This window comes from Colletes latitarsis, chromosome 9, assembly GCF_051014445.1.
Source record: "Colletes latitarsis isolate SP2378_abdomen chromosome 9, iyColLati1, whole genome shotgun sequence".
In the NCBI taxonomy this organism is placed as follows: domain Eukaryota; kingdom Metazoa; phylum Arthropoda; class Insecta; order Hymenoptera; family Colletidae; genus Colletes; species Colletes latitarsis.
In genome coordinates, this window is record NC_135142.1 from 18,702,892 (window position 1) to 18,720,137 (window position 17,246).

The window sequence follows — 17,246 nt, forward strand, 5'->3', positions numbered from 1 at the left end:
CTTCGGATCTTACATCAAGCGATCACCACCTATTTCGAACGTTGCAACGTTTTTTAATTGGTAAGAACGTGAACAGTAACGAGCATGTTGAGTTTTCGAAATTCGTTGAAGATGGAATCAAAAAGAAGAGGTCATAATATTTGTATCGTTTTATTTGGTATCGTGCTACCGATCGACGAAATGACTCGTAACGACAAATTTAAGCAAATTTTTAAAAATACAACACGTTCAACGGGATTAAATCGAAGTTAAAATCTATAGAGATCTCGTAGAATGTAACACGCGACGACCAGCGTACGGCACACGTCTACGGCGCGCCGCTTTCTTTTCACGTGGGCTGAGAAAAATGTCTCGACGCCACCCTTTAATCTGGCCATTTCGATATCGCCGCAATTTACGTTGAAATAATACCTCGAGAGTGGCGCGGCGTGAATCAATTCATTTCTGGACACGAACGCGTACTACAATGTGTCCGGAATCTAATCTGGATGCTGGCTCTTAGTCGTGACTTAAGGGATTGTTACGTTGATACCAGAGAGTAGATTAGCGAGAATAATGCACGCTTATATTGGTTGGATCATTTTATCGTGTGTAGACCGTTGTACGAGCTGTGTTACATCATTATTATGCGACACGTATATAGCAATTAATTTGTTTCTCTTATATCTTAAATTACACAGGGGCTCGATAAGAAAGTACGTACACTGCTGTTCAAAAGTCTTGCAAGGGTCGGAAGTGATCAACCCAGATTTCAATGATCTTACGAAAACCTTGTATTCAATATTAGCATACTATAAAAACATTTGCTTAAAATAATTTAAAAAGAAAATGATGAAACGATTCTTTTCTAAAATCTCAGCTGTAAAAAACAGACAATTTCTAAAATGCTGAAAGAACTTTTGAGATACATTTAACTACCACTAAATATTATTGTGGAATAAAAGGAAGAGAAGACAATAATGGTGCAACGGTATAAAAGATGCACTTATAATACAAAAGAAATCTTCGAAAATTTAAAAAAAAAATAACAGACCCAACCCAGACCCCACGCCAAGGCAAAACGATTCTAATCTAATTAAACCGCGATACAGAGGGAATTAAAACGAAGACATATAATCTCTCGAGGTCTGAACTTAAGCCCAAGTAAGAAGGATTAACTACATATTATGGAGATTCTCTGATTGTGAGTCCCGCCCATATGATTAGGCATTTACCTGACCAGGAATGCTTAAAGAAGAGATTATAAAATAAAGTTTTACTGACCCGATCAATCAATGGCTACTAAATCAATAACAATTGTCATTTGTGAATATTTAAATATCCATTGAAAAGGAAGATGGGGAAACCTGATATGTCAGCTAATCTTTAGAAACGATGGAAACGTCGAAGAAAATGCTTGGAACTACTTTACCCTATAGTAACGAGAATGCATAGCGTAATTTTCAAAGCGTCTCGACTACCGATGAAAATGAGATTTTCTCGTTCTCCGAGATTTCTCGAAAATCCAGTTACGAAGTCAACCATGAAGATCCTGTCTGCCGCGATGAAAATTCCACGCAAAGAAAAACTGTAGCGATCCCGGGACTATTCAGTGATTCGTCACGGACGTGTAAGGGTGGAACGGAAGGGCGAGAAGGGCAATTCAGAAATTAGACACACCGTTGCCAGGGGTACGTTGGGAAAATTAGACAGGCCATTTCGAAAAATTCTTCGATCGGGTTCCCACGACGGGTTCTCGTCGCATCGCGGACAAAGAACTATAAATTATAACAGTTGCGCGAGCAATTTTTGTCAGATTTCTATGGGCGTAGCGAACCGTATCCTTTCTCTTCACGACATATTAATTTATCGATTACGTCGCGATACCGGCGTTACAACCTTCGATTTGTCTCTCCGGAGATCATGTGAAGTAATCAGATAATTTGTATGGGGGGAGGGTACAAATTTCATGCAACATTATTCCTCATCCCTTTCCCAACGTTTTACAGAGAATTATCTTCGTCCAAAAATTCTGAGTACGACACGAATCCAGAAAGTCGTGACCAAAATAATGACCGTAATTCACGACCGGTTATATATTTCTCTCAATGACCCGTAACCGAAATGAAAGATGGGAGAAATTCGGACCGAAACAGGGCGAAAGTCTAAGACAGCCATACTCGATCTCTTCTTTTTTCTTGGGTCACATTTCCATACAATGATGAGCAAAATTGACCATACTCCATGACAGAGAGTAGACTAAAGTTTCCCAAGAATTTTTATTTATAATTATACACTTGACTTATTTCAAGTACTCTCCATCTTACTAACTTTTCTTATAAGCTTCATACAAGAATATTCGAAAAAAACTTATTGTTAATCAATCTCTTTTTATTTCTAATCTATGTATTTCAGAAGATGAATAACTGTACAAAAATTCGCAAATAACTACTTTGTTTATTAAATTTTGTCAGTAAGTATAGTTAAAATAGCGGAGATAGGTCGTTGATCAGGAGTTGAGCTCCATAGGGATTGCATCTCAGTAAAGGAACTCGAAAATGTATAATTGATTTGTGATTGTCAAACTGTTATAGGCTTTGACAAAAAAGCTGGTATTTTTTTGATCGAAAAATGAATTATTGTTTGTCATGTATTTATCGCGAACTTATAAATCGCCAAACTTTTAACTCGAGCTCGAAACGTTTCAGATCCCGAACTGATACGAACGTCGGGTTCCCGACAGTATGTCCATTCCACATCAGTCCTACAAACGTGTTAAATAGACGCGTGTCTGTGTTACAAGATGGCGTACCGACCAATGAGGAAAGCTTTCGAGAGTTATCGCTTATCCGCGCGTCTCGCCAAGGCGGAGTGAATAATTCTGACCATTGGGACTCGTATTCCTGTTAGGGTTCATCTTCTGGTCGACAACCTTGATTTAGAAATCGTGACAGTTACAAAGGCACCACTGGGATTTAGTCGATGCATGGCAGCATCAATAAATTGAACACCGAACGTTTTCGTTTCAGACACTAACAGTTCTAATAAAAGTGAGTACTCACATCCATGTCCCTGGTACCGTCGACGCTGCATCGATGAGTAATAATTGTAAGATGGCAAGCAAGGTGCTGCAAATCGCCATTTTTATCTAAAAAATAATTTCATAATAAGTACTGGTTAATACATCTTCGAGTTACTTATTATCAATAAACCTTTTGTTCAAAGGAATCGAAAGTCAATGTTAAGATAAAACGGGGTAATTCCGGCTGCATAAGCAAGAAATGCTATAATATTTGAGAAAGTTAGGCATTTGTTAGTTTTTTTTTTATATTAAATGGTAGCTCGAAGTGTCTATACTCTATCGATCAAGACGAGGTAGTAAAAATAAATAAAAAATACTACGACTGCAATTATTGTTCGTTTTATAAATTATTGAATAATATGAGTTTAACCAAAAGGGAAGATATTGTTCTCTGGCGAAGAAGTTATTTGTGAAAAATAATATAGAGCAGTTAGATTAGTTAGATCAATGGTTGGAGCCATAGCTAGATAGAGGTCCGTGGGAAACAATGGTTAGGAATTACATCCATTATTTATCGATTCTTTTAGTTAATACAATTTTGTAAGGTATTAAAAACTTTGTATATTTACAAAGTTTCAGTTAAATCGAAGGTTTTCACTCTCTTTGTTAGTGGTAATATTAAAGTGTCTCACCCGGTATATATGACTAGTATGTGAGCACACGTAAGGTACATGTATACCAGTTCTGTGGGCAGTAAGCACGCTGAAGACTCTGCTCGAAACGAAAGACACCTAAGTCAGACGATTATGGTACATCGATTCGACATTACACCTTGCTCGCTCCTGAAGCTCTCGACTCGGAGCTGCGAAACTGGTTAATAGAAACTATGAACCTGACTCACGAGATGCAAAATCTATAACTTTTCATTTTACACTGCTGCACTGTTGCGATATGGGAAATGTGTGCGTTGATAAGTGTAACGTTCGTGACAATCTCGTGTCTATGGTTTGTGGATTTACTTTCTGTTTCCATACAGTGGAGATAAATTAGATTTTCGCGTCGAAAAACACTCCTACTAGAAATAATTTAAACTTTATATTAACATTTTCGTTGATCAAACTTAAATAATCTGAGGTCAAGGTCATCCGAAGGTCGTAATATAGTAGGTCATTGAACTCGTGTTTTGATTATAAATGACTCTACGAAGTTAAAAATAGTCTAAATGACCTTGTTTTCTTTTATCGAAAAAAGTGTTTTTGAAATTTTGTATATTACAATTTGTAGCTAACTGAAAATTGACTAATTTTTGTTGGAAATAGTTTTTCGTCAGATTTTTGGAAGTGCCTAACACGTTGATCGCTCCGGAGTTACTTTATTTATTTCGCTTTCGCACAGATTAGATTTTATAAAAGGGTATACATTGGAACAAATAAATAATTAATCAGTGTATCAAAAAGTTTGGTTCCGATTATAGTACATTGATTCTTAGATTACATCTTGCTCGAACACGCTTGGTTGCTGTTGCTTTCAGGTTTTCCGCTGCAACTGGTTAATATATCTCCTAGAGCGAAGTAACGAAGTCATAAATTTTGTAACTTTTAATCTTGTCTCGTAATTTCAACCAGGTGGTCATGCCGCAGATTAAACGTGATTGCAAACGGATGGTTTTTAAAGAAACGAATCAATCAGTCATCGATGCAAGAAATTAGAAAGTAACGTTAATTGCTCGGTATGGCACAATTATAGAATCAGTTTAAAATTTATTGGTCATTTTGAAAAATCTTGTGGAAGATACTGTTTATAAAAAAAAGCAATATATTCAGGAGACATTTCTCTACTCTTTTAGACCAATTGAAACTTTCTAGCATTTTTAGGGACTTCCTTTGTATCCACAATCGGGTCGTGCATTGTCGTGAAGTAATAAAACCCCTTTTTCACTAAGTCCTATTTTTGTAAGTTTGTAGATGGTCTATAGAATAAGGTACCACGTGCATTCTTTATACAGTCATCAAAAACTTCTTTGAACGGAGACTCTACTTTGACAACAAAATAGTTCCCATTACAATCTATAACTTAGCATCGTTCTACAAGTAATTGTAATTGTAAGCGATCTACTTCTGTTTTTAGGTGTTCTTTGAAATTGAAATGTTTATTACACAAAAGATTACAAGAGAACGTAAACAAATAATACGACGGTGAAACGTTCAGATTCTGGTTTCACTTCAGGGGTTCCTCTGTTCAAATGTTGGATACACATCTGAAACACCATGTATATCCGCGTTTATCTAGCCCACGCGATGGGGCAGAATATTAGCCGGTATATAAAATGCATTTGTGATCACGACAGGAATGTAAATGGCGTACTTCAGCACGTCTCTCGCAGGGCTGGCCTCGAATTATCAGCAATAAAGTATCTCGCTGGCGTGTTGAACAAGACATGACCGGCGGTAGTGCAAGCACCGCTACATTTGTTGCTGAATGAGCTGGTCGAGCTGCGACGCTGATCGTTGATCCTGCGCAGCTGGATGATAGCATGCTGGCTATAATGATCATAAAAGATCGTTGGTCTAATATTAAAGGCACACACGATGTTATTCAGTGACTAGAGTTCAAAAGAAACAAAAGGAAACCTGTGCAGTTTCAGGAAAACTCAGCTTGGTACAATTAGGTGCGATTTTCAGGGTCACCGTAACGTCGTGTTTAACCATGTAAGGGGCTGTTCTCGGGTATTTAAAACCGTTCACTATTGCTTCGCATTCCTCGACAAAATTTATCAATTAACATCTTATCCGATATAATCGAATAAAAATTAAAAGAAATCGGATACTGGTATCGTTTAAGCTTCGAATGACACACGGGGTTATTTCGTGCTGAGTGTAATCTGATTACATTTACCACGATACTATTACATGTAATCATAGAGTAATTACCGGTGTAATCCTAATTGTAAATCTTTAAGGCATGTAAAAACTATCTAATTAGCGTATGATTATATGTAATTTTGTCGTGACAAATGTAATCAGATTACATTGCCCAACTCTGTTTCAAACTCATCTTGAATTTAATCTTTATCGGGTTTAAATCAGACGAATTCATAGTATTTAAGTTTCGTTTATCAAATATTACAAGTTGAGACATAAAACGATTAATTAATGATCGATGATAAAGTCTCGAAAAAGAGTTTTATAATTGTAAACTTCTGTTTAAATTTTCTGATTATCGTTTAATCGAGAAAAAAAGACTAAAAGTAAATGGGAGTTTGGACGAATTATCTTTGCAGCGCAATTTATTACAACGAAGAGGCCATAAAATTAACGTAAAAAGTTAAACATAATTTCATTACTTTATTACTCTTGTTGGCCGTATAAAGAGGCGCAAAAGTAGTCTGCCGCCACCTGACCAGGAAACATTATCGTAACTTTACTGCCGATAAACCTACTGAAATTCTGCGATACACCTTTGCTGGCTATGGACTCTCGAGTAGAGAGGAAAGTCAGGAATTGATACAAGCGGACGGGGCAACGTTAACATCGCGATTTAATTCCTGTTAGAGACATAATTATGCACGCGTTTCAGAAATATAAAGTTGAATTCGAGAAAAATGTAATAGTCGTTGGGGCTCGCAATTAGACGCAATTATAAACTTTTAGAAGGAATAAAATGTGCGAAATGTTGTCATACGTTTATGACGTAAGGAATATTACGAAGTCAATTTTCACTAAAAGAATGTTTCAATTAATTGGACCGAACAGGTAATAATCCCGCGTACAAAGATAAACCGAAAATATCAAAAAAATTTCTTCGTACAAGTTATCTTTATCTACGAAAAAAAATTTTAAACATTTGTCCGGTATGCCTGCATTTTAATACGATTCGGCGAACGTGTCTGTCCATAACTTGTTAGTTCTACTTAAGACGATGCTTGTAACACTCTACTTCGCAGTCGAGAATTATACAAAGTATCGTAAACGCTGACTAGAAAGAATTATAGTACAGAGAAAGATAAAAATAAACAGTTATTGAGATATTCATGAAAATTGAAGATGAAAAATTCGATTTTGGCAAAAAATTGTCGCGTTTCACTATGCATTGAATCAACCTGTCAGCGACGAGTCAGCTCCTGATTTTCACGAGGAGCAGCAGGATAACGACTCGAGTCCTTTTAACGAAGCTGCCGACTAGAGACGGTCACGCACGGAACACACACGTGCGAAGTATATCAACACACGAGAAAATGGGAGCGAGCCTACGAGGCTAACAGAGTGAAGAGAAGAGAAAGGAGTGCATGTGGAGGACTTTCGATGGGAGACAGAAGAAAGAAAAAGGAAAAGAGGAACGGAGAAATGAAAAGGTAAATGGAGAGTCCGGAGAGAATTTGAATAATCGGGGAATGGTGGGATGGAGAGCTACAGAGACAAACTGAAGGCGGAGTCGAAGACAAAAGTAGTGAAAGGAGCAGAAGGCACAACAAAAGTCGAGAGTAAATTAAGGAAGAGTCAGAACGAAGCTGGTAAAAATGAAAAGTAAATTAATAAAGTATCAGGAGGGCGTAACGTAAAAAAAAGGACGAATTATATTTTACCCTTATAATGGGTTTCCCAACATGAGTAATGGTACTTTGAATTGAAATAAAATGAGAACTACAACAAATAATCTGGCGCCTACTGTTTTATTTTGATGTACATTCGATGATATTATACGTGTCTTTAGTTGTTCTCGATAGACCAGATGACAAGAACTATGAAAAATAAAAGTCCTTCGTAATAATTTCGACTAGAACTTTTATATAACGGTTTGAAATCATTGTTTATGAATTCTTTTCAGGTGCTGGGCAACAGAGCTCGCGTGCAATTTGCGACCATCAAAGTGTTAAGTGGCATTACGCGACAGATCTATAGCCATCTGTCTCCGCGTTTGGTTGTGGTTCTGTCGCTGAAATCTTGCTTTTAATGCCTGCCGACAGCTCAACGGCAAGAATGCAACGGCAGACCTACTACTATGATGCCATAACAGATTTTGCCACCAATCTGCCACCTATCAACACATGGATCAGTTGCCATCGTGCCGCAATTCAGCCACGACGTTATGCCATTTCATGTTTTCGCTATCGATCCGCCAACTTAATCTGGCATAACAATCTTCCGCATTGAATTTTCTATTATTTTATTAAACAGTCATTCAAAAAATCTGCTATGATCGGAGCTTGACTAATAGGGTCTGTTCTGAAAATCATTTCCATACGGATCTTGATGCAAGTGAACGTATTTAGGCTTTATACTGGGCAATTTAGTAAAATAAAAATAAAATTTATTGGTTCAGAGAGTGTCTGATACTTTTGAAATACCATTTTGGAAACAACTTGGAGGTGGTATCGAAGCTCGAAGTATATGTTTCACGCTAGCTTATTGAATAGAGCCTACATTTCTATGGCGAAACATTTAAACAGAACTTGTTAAAACTTCGACCAAAGCATAAGATAAAATAATTTTTAAACAATTTCAGACGCTACCTCCAAATGATCTGCTACTGCGTCACATCCACCAGATGCTCTTTCATTATAAACTCGATAAGCCAGGCAACCGCATGTACGCGCATTTTAAACATGCATCGCATTTACTACAGCACTAAACGTTACCTGTTGGATGATACGGGTATTATAGGATTTCAGTAGGTTTATCGGCGGTAAAGTTATGATATTCCCAGTCCGGTGGCGGCAAACTGCTTTTGCACTTCGTTACAAGCAGAGGTGTTGTGTGGAGAGATGGTAAAACGATAGGGAGAACTGGATACTGAATCGAAGGAATAAAATTCTTTTAATTGCAGTACTAGTGGCCATTAAATTAGAGACGAAAATATTTGATAGGGAACTCTAAGTATCCCTTATCTCAACCCTCGTCAAAGAAGAACGAGTACTATGTTTTATATGACCATTTTTATCTGTCTATTTCCTTAATTTTCTGTACCGTGTACATTAAATTATGACAATTTGTTGTCGACTTGTCGTTTGAAATTGTTAGCTGTTTCATAATGCATACTATATCGCCCATAACACTTTAAATGCTTTTCCAACTTTTTACTGGTGAATTGTGTTTAGATTGCTTCTTTTCAATAAGATATTTCTCATAGATATTTGTCTATTCCATTGCGTGCAAAATTAACTATTCCGAAAGGTATAGCGGAAGGAAATAGAGAAACAAACATTGCAAATTCCATCAAGGTGTACAAGAAGAACGTGCTTGACGAGGAACGTCGTGGGTCGACGATGATAAGCTGAAACGTGTAACGAGGCTCGACGATGAAATTAAAGTGTGCGACGAAGTCTGACGACACGACCCAGCAACAGAACGAGCAACGTGAAGACGATGGACGAGGATGAGGAGCGACGAAGAAGCTGCAGCAGGTTCGCCGCAAAATATAGCAGATCCTCTCTGAGCACACTTGTGATTACCGTCAGCGACGAGGTGATTTCCATTTCGACCTACTCCTTCAATGAGAAAAGAAATACATACATGACGTGAGAGCGCACAGAAGACAAACTATTGGTTGGCCAAACGATAATTGCGTTTTTTATGTGAATATTTCATGAAAAATAAAAACTTTAATCAGCAATGTATTTTCCAGGAACAATTTGATATCATCTTCAGTATCGAGGGATCGATCTAGCGTTATCCTGGTCAAAAACAACACCTTTGTGATTCAATTCTGGACGCTTCTCTTCAATGCGATTGCTCAATTTATCAAGTTGTCGACTCTTAAATTTCCATATTAAAATCGACATCAAGCAAACAATTCTTAACAAAATCGTGTACGTTTTGTTTTCTGATACAAGCTCATGAATCATAATTTATCATAGTACAGAGTGAATTTGCCATTTAAAATGAAGTTGTTTACCACTCAAAAACGCAATTAGTTGTTGACCAAATCAATATTTTATCTGCGTAGCGTCATGGATAGTCGCTTGTTAGGACCTCGAAGCGACGTTGCGGAAAAGTCGAGCGGCAGCTACCAGCCGAAAGTGGTAGATTTTTCGAAGAACGGTAACGCTGGAACTTCGCAAGGGTGAGTCGGCCACATAGACTCACCGCGTGACGTCGTCGAAGGAATCACCGTCGCGGAAGATCGGGCGACGAGGCACGGAAAGTACGCATTGGTAGGAATTAGGCTAAGTAGGGACAAATAGAGCGAGAGGCGGGGAGACAGCACACGCGTGACAAAAGGACCAGCACGCGCCAGAATCCTCCTTCCTTCCAGCGATTTTCGAGTAAGTGCTCTCTTCTTGCGTCTCTGTCGCGGTGAATCTCTGGTGCGTGTAAATGCAGTGAATATCGAGAATCTATTTCAGCGTGGAAAACCCCGTTTATCGAGCGTTTAATTCAGAAAACCGTGGATCGAAACGGTCCTCGCGTCGCAATCTTTAGACCCGATGTTTCCATCTTTGGAATTTCGGGTTCGACAGGGCCCACGCAAGTGGACGGTCACGACTATAAATTAATCTCTAGGAGATGCTGCTAGGCCACCCTGACACAGTACCTGGGAAGTACCAATCCTTGTCATTTAACAAGCCCAATTTTTCTTGTTACTCCTAACTTCTCCATACACCTAACAAGGAGTCCAGAAGTAAATGGTGTGTATATTGTTAGTAAACGCACTGTGCAATAGGATTTGAGAAAACTTGCCAGATAGTTAGATGGCCGCTAGACAGATGATCTATGGGAAATTGAATCCGAGAAGAGAAAAAACCTTTAACGTACGAATATGCATGACACGGTGACACAATAACACGTGCAACGGTCGGGCGACAGTTCGATAAAACGCAAATAAACATCGATATAGAGTTACTGGGCCTCGTTAAAAATGTCTGGCAATTAACCCGCTCCGGGTCTAATAAATCATTGCTGGTTCAACGATCATTAAGGAGAAGTCGTAGGTTAGCAATTCAAGTGTTGCACGAATCGATCGATGCTACGAAGAGTATACGTATTTCTCTTTCCAACGCGCCAATGAAAATTTATCTCAACTGTGTTTATCGAACGATGCCGAATGCCACTGTGCATATCGATTCTTTGCTAACGAGATCCTCTTGTCGGTACTAGAGTGCGGGGCAAACCGATAATCCAACATTGTTCTTTGTTTTTAAATACATCCATACACCAGTAATACGTTCAATTTAAAGAATAATAATTTTAATTGTAAAATACTAGTTTGATTCTGAAAAGGATATTTAGGAAATTTATTCAGATTCCTATGGAAAATAATGATTGCCTGACGGATTGTGTGAATCCACCTTAACGTGTTCGTTGTATCAGATTTAAAGTACCGGTAAACATAAAAATCGCTGGTGGACTACTTTCGAAGAGCGATCGCGGCTGCTTTCGGAGAGTCTATCAATTGGTTGGAACAGGAAGAAAAACTATCGGTGAAAGAGATTTTATTAACGAACGATACGCTGCTGCAATATGCGCCTCAAATATTTAGAGTACTACATGCTCTGAATGATAAAATAACTCTATTCACATAAATAAAGTATTGCGATTAAAAGTATTAACATCAAAATAAATTTCAAGTTTTAAGGAAGTATCTTCCAAAAGAACAATGTTTTTGATCAGCATCAATCGAAATAAAAAGTAGCTCCAAACTATTGTAATGTAATTTATATACATTTGAAATTATATGGTTTGCTGATTTAACTGTCAAAACACTCATATTTTTGTTAGCTATCGAAAATTAGACACGCATTGATACATTCACGCGCTTAAGATTAGATCGTAGGATCGATAAACTATAGACATTCAAGATTATAGAATTCATTGAGAAAACTGCACTTTAAAGTATCTAGAATAAGTGCACAAGGCAGTTTCTACTCGATTATAATTAACAAGTTAACCGTTTTATTGCACGAAGCTCAACATTTCTCTGTTTACGGACCGCACGAAGCAAGATAGTGCAGTTGCATTTTTCAGAGTATATGAACTAGTTTTGATAACACCGATCACTTAGAATGAAACAGGAAATTATTTCTGGAATAAATCGTCTTGAATCGAGCTGCATTGAAACACGGTTTAATACTTCGATATTTGCGTACGCTTTTCAAACAAAGAATATCACTGTTTTGTAAAGATACATTCTATAGAATTGACAATCGAAATTAATTATAAAATAAGTCGTTCACTGAGCAAGAATTATTGCTATACTGCTTATTGCTCGTTGCAATAGCAACAAACATATTAATTAAAAAAATCTTTTAGAATTTTTTGTTTCAGACGACTACAATCGCGTGTTTATCGCGTATAAATTAACAACAAAAAGCAATTGGTTTAAACTTTGTAAAAAATTGTTTCATTTGCCTAAAAGATAGCTAAATAATATACAAAAGAGATTGGGAATATTAAGCATAACATCTACCGAAAAATAATTTATGAAAATTTCTAAACTTCAGAGCTCTCAAACCAGAATGACCCCGCATCACCATTTTATCTATGCTGTCGTCACATTTTCTACTGTTATGGTGTATTGTTAGAAGTGATATATAATGTCATTTAAATTTAAATAAGGTAAAAATATAATTTCATGTAAACGTACGGGGACACTTATAAAGAGTTTTATCGAATTAGTGGCAGATATTCGCTAAAAATATCTTAACGTTACTCGAGATAGACAAGACTGTCTCAGGCGATACCGTTAGCTCAGCCTTGTATATGTAAATGTGTTAATAACAGTACTAACGTGTTAATAATAAAGGCGAGGTGAAATTATGGATCGTTAATTATTATAAGCGGTTAAACCGATTAAACGATTACTTACCGAACCGGGTGTTTCCGAAGTCATTAAGGTCGAGGTAGTTATTGCCTTGACAAAATCAGCCACCGTTTCACTTTTTATCGACAAGAGACACGATCGCACTTGTTTTTAAATTAACATCGATAACAACGGGCATTGGTTAATTTTCATTGAATCGTTCGTTGAATTTCCAGTTTTGCCGGCGAACCGTTCATTTTTCACGCGATACGTTTCCTGTCCCATTCTGAACCCCCAAACGTCCAATTCTTCGCTACCTACTCTTTAAAACTGCCTTTCCATCATCAACGACGTTCCTTTCCCTGAATAAATTCGATCGTAACCGGTATAATAGAGATACAAACTCAAGTACGACAGAACTGCAACAATATTGTAGTTATTTTTCAAACTCATGTTTTTGTGCGAACAGTAAGATCAATAACATATTGGACGAACTTTAGTTACGAGACTAGTTGTAATTTATTACAAAAATCCTACATTTTTAATTTTCGTATAGTGGATACACTATTCGGATGCGATTTACACGGGGAATCTTTTTCAAAGAAATCGATAGGATTACTTCTATCTCCAAAACAATCTGTTTACAAAGAGCGCTGTGTTCGGAGGCAACAATATTATATTTGTTTCGCGTGGCTCGCGCCGAAGTAGAAACGAGAAACGTAGAATTAGTACCGGCTCGCTATTTATCCTACTTGTATAGGGTTTCTGCTTAGCCGATCGGTTAACATCCAGACTCGAGAGGACACGAGTTCACGTATGACTTGCACCGCGTTTATTCGTGGAAAGTAGTCGCCGTAAAAACAGAATAGCAGTCACCTGTTTGTCGAGTAATCGGTCGCGAGAGAGTCACTCGAAACAATCACTCGAACCACCAACCGGTCAAACACATTTTAATTCTGAATTGTTCCGTAAACTCTTCGAATACGAGAGATCCCTGTCACTTCCGCTCTACGGAGCATCCGCGGTCGTCACTCGCCACGCGAAAATCCTCTCGACCTTCTCTGAGGCTTGTCATCCTCGTAAATTCAAAAATCAACAGGCATCGCGCCCGGGTTGCACCTCCGAAAACACTTGTACATACCCGTGCGCGCGACGAGTTTTTTTCCGAACCGAACGTCGGAAATCGCGAGATCCTTCGACGCGAGGCTCGTCAAAATCCTGTGCACCGTTTGCCGCAGACCAACATCGCCGCCGTGGAGTTCAAGGAAACCGAACTATATTTGGCACGTAAATTCTATCGACGGATTTTTCAGGCCGCGAAACTCGTCGATGACCGTTTTCGAGACGCGGGCAGGATCAGTGGAAGCCGGTACCTTGGCGGGTCGGTTCTTGGAGCACCTCAAGGTGCCTCGTGGCAAGAGACCAGGGACCGAGGAACGCTACAAAACCGACTTGGACGACGTGTTACTGCGGAATGGTCGCAGAGTGTAGGCAGATCCACGAGACCGTGGTACGTTTCGTTCTCTCCCGTTGCCTTGTCTCTCCTGCACTCCACGGGATCGGTCTCTCCTGCTCGCCTCTCTCGAAGAGGGAGCCCCCTCGACTAGTGATGGCCTCAAGGCACCTCGTATCAGTCGCAATACGCCAAACCTGGCCATCCGCGAGATAATTAGCCCATCGAAGTGTTTCAACTTGTAAACATTAGTATGTATTTTTGATTTTAATATCTTAATGTTTGTTATTGCTCGATATTTAATTTCTTATCTCGTGTGGCGTCCCATAACTGTTTTCTTTTACTTTTCAGGTACTCCATGTTCTTTAGATTTAACTTTAATTCGAAGATTGCTTAAATTAAATTTAATTTAAGTAACATGGAATCCTGGACTGTGCACCTCGATCGTTTCCTTATCATTTCTTCTTCTATATATAATATTTATTTATGGATAGACAGACAATAATTAAAAACAACATACTGTTCTGTATATTAGCATTTATAAAAGTATTTGATGATGCTTTATAATAGCTCAATATAATGCAGATAAATACGGAATTAATATAAAGGTGTTTGTTTACATTATGATATTGAGTATACCTAATTAATATTGTAATTATGTATTTATCGAATTGGATGCATATATATTATTTGAATTTTATATAATCTAATTTAAAATGGAATTTTATTGTTTTTTTTAATTTAGTCTGTCTACTGATAATTATTCATTACTATTTATTTGATTAAGAAGTACTCACCTTTAATGAACAGGAGAAAAAAATCTTTTTGTCAATTGTTATAAAATATGCAACTTTCTGCAACAATACGATACAACTACGTATTGGTAATCGCTAGTGACTGTTAAGGTCTCTTATTTTAGAATTAGATGTCTTTATTATATAACAATATTAAAAAATACATTTTAATATTCAAAAAGAGCGTAAATCAATGTTTGAAACGATAAATACTGTACAATACTCTCAATATGACGCGCAAAGTATCATCAATCTGTACCGAGCACAACAAACATAAAATGTCTCGATACATCTTTATGAACATATATTAATAACTAACGAATACAATTATCTAATGTTTTTAATTCTATCATTGAATCAGGAAAATAACCAGGATTTCAATTGTTTTTGTATTTATTAATTTAAAAGTTTATTACGATTAGCATATACATTTTAATGCGTTGTTTTGATTAACTTGTGAAATTATATATATTTCGAGAACGATTAAATTTACATGGTTTACATTAATATATCATTTTAAAGCATAGTTTATAAAGCGCTTTTATATTCTTGATCAATTTCCAAAATCATTAAAATTTTTGCGAAAGTATTATATCGCAAAGATTGCATATAATTTACTATTATCAGTTGTAAGTTTATTTTTATTTCAAAACAATCGAAATAAACTGCATAAATCTCTTAAGATGCTAATCCGAACGACGCATACTCGCGAACAAAATAGTTTAAGTAAAGTTTCTCTGATAATAATTCTTTTTTATTTCTTCCGCAGCTTTTCGGAATCGTCTGGAAAATTAATATTATCGCCACCGATAAATCTTCGCTCGCAGAATCAAGGAAATTGTACATCTTCTTCGATTTTCCCTTCGATGATTTAAAAGGCTCTTCGTAACGTTATAACAGTTCAGATTTAATTTAGACCGATCAATTTAGGCGTTTTAAATTGTTTGAAAACTTGCGAGATGGCAAAAACTAAATGCCCATCGCTACTCTCGACGAAACCCGCCGGCTGCTTCTCTCCCCTGCTTCTCTCTGCCTTTCTGTTTCTTTCCTTCCCCTCACGCCGCTCTCTGGCCGGTTCATTGGTTCATCGGTGCACCGGTCCGGGCTCCGTATTCTTCTCTCTAATTATACCGTTACGTGCAATCGCTCGTGTCAATTAGCAGCTCCTTTCTTCCTGCCCGAATACAACCCCTTCTTTCGCGGAGGACCCCGGAGGATCTCGATTTGACTCTCGTCCGCCCCCTTCCACCCCTTTCGTTCGAACGATCAGGAAAAGTAAACGTGCGTTCGAAGAATTTGGCGAAGAGTGCAACAATATCGATATTGTTCCATAGACGCTTCGATCCAACAAAAACGACAAGTCGAGACAGTCGGTATTTTCTTAGAATTTTTTCAACGGATGTACAATGGCGCGCATACATGTATCTTATTTATTTTGGGGTAAAAAATGAATGTAAGATAAATTAATTTGGCTGTTGTACAGATGATTGATACTTTATTTGCGTGTACGTATCTTTCTCGAATACAGTTTGTGATTTACAAAATCATATATTTCCGTTTTCCACATGCTCGAATGAAATTAAATATAGATTAGTATTGAGATCGTACAGTGAACATTTCTCTAATTACGACGAAGAAAACGTTTCCCAGACTTTGGGCACTCCGACATAATTAAATTGTCATTATGTCGAAGCCGCAAGATGCGCAGGTTCAGTTTCTATAGTTAAATTTCATAATACAAGTTCCTTGGGTTCTGATTCAAGATCAGATTTCAACATTTGGGTACTTGAACTCAGGAGAATGATCAATTTATTTCCAACCAAATAACTCGATGGCGAAAGTTTACTCGATCTTTCAAGTAGGTACAAATATGCCTTCGATAGCTTTGTACAACTTGTAAGATAAGGTTTACAAAATATAATAATCGCTTTATTCGGTTGCTGCGCTCTGCACGATGCGTCGCAGCTGATCGCTCGAAAAGAAGTGACTCGCCCAAGTCGCCATGCAGCCCTCTTGACGAAGGCCTTTCAAGGGCCTTCGGGGGTGGTTTATGGCGGGGCCTGGCGTTCGTCGCTGGGGTCCGCTTGCCTGCGCGACGTCTTGCCCGTTGTTATGCCTCATGTGTACCGGGTAGTGTCGGAATTTCCAACACTCGGCCAGCCTGCAATTCCGCTTGTCCTCATGCGGTCTCCCTCCACGTTCCGGTCATCGTCTAAGTCGCTTTCTGTAACAAGAGAATCAAAACCCTGGCCTGAGTATCTAG

The 17,246-nt window shown here is 37.9% G+C and overlaps 1 protein-coding gene and 1 long non-coding RNA gene across 3 annotated transcripts in view; one reads left to right on the plus strand and one right to left on the minus strand.

The window, feature by feature from the left end:
• LOC143345924 (protein Wnt-5b) overlaps positions 1 to 14,192 on the minus strand; it is a 21,584-nt gene extending 7,392 nt beyond the window's left edge. Inside the window, exons 1-3 of one of the 2 annotated variants that reach the window (XM_076773543.1) lie at positions 14,110 to 14,192; positions 12,803 to 13,098; positions 3,042 to 3,127 (exon numbers count right to left, since the gene is read on the minus strand). In XM_076773543.1, coding sequence (XP_076629658.1) covers positions 3,042 to 3,127; positions 12,803 to 12,826 — 110 coding nt within the window. In that variant the 5' untranslated portion in view covers positions 12,827 to 13,098; positions 14,110 to 14,192. Of the gene's footprint in view, positions 1 to 3,041; positions 3,128 to 12,802; positions 13,112 to 14,109 lie in introns of those variants that run through there. The other variant, XM_076773544.1, reaches the window with a different exon arrangement.
• On the plus strand, positions 10,126 to 16,856 carry LOC143345928 (uncharacterized). Its single transcript, XR_013080349.1, has 3 exons — positions 10,126 to 10,141; positions 14,050 to 14,440; positions 15,753 to 16,856. It is a non-coding gene; the product is annotated as an uncharacterized LOC143345928 (long non-coding RNA).
• Positions 16,857 to 17,246: the final 390 nt, after the last annotated feature.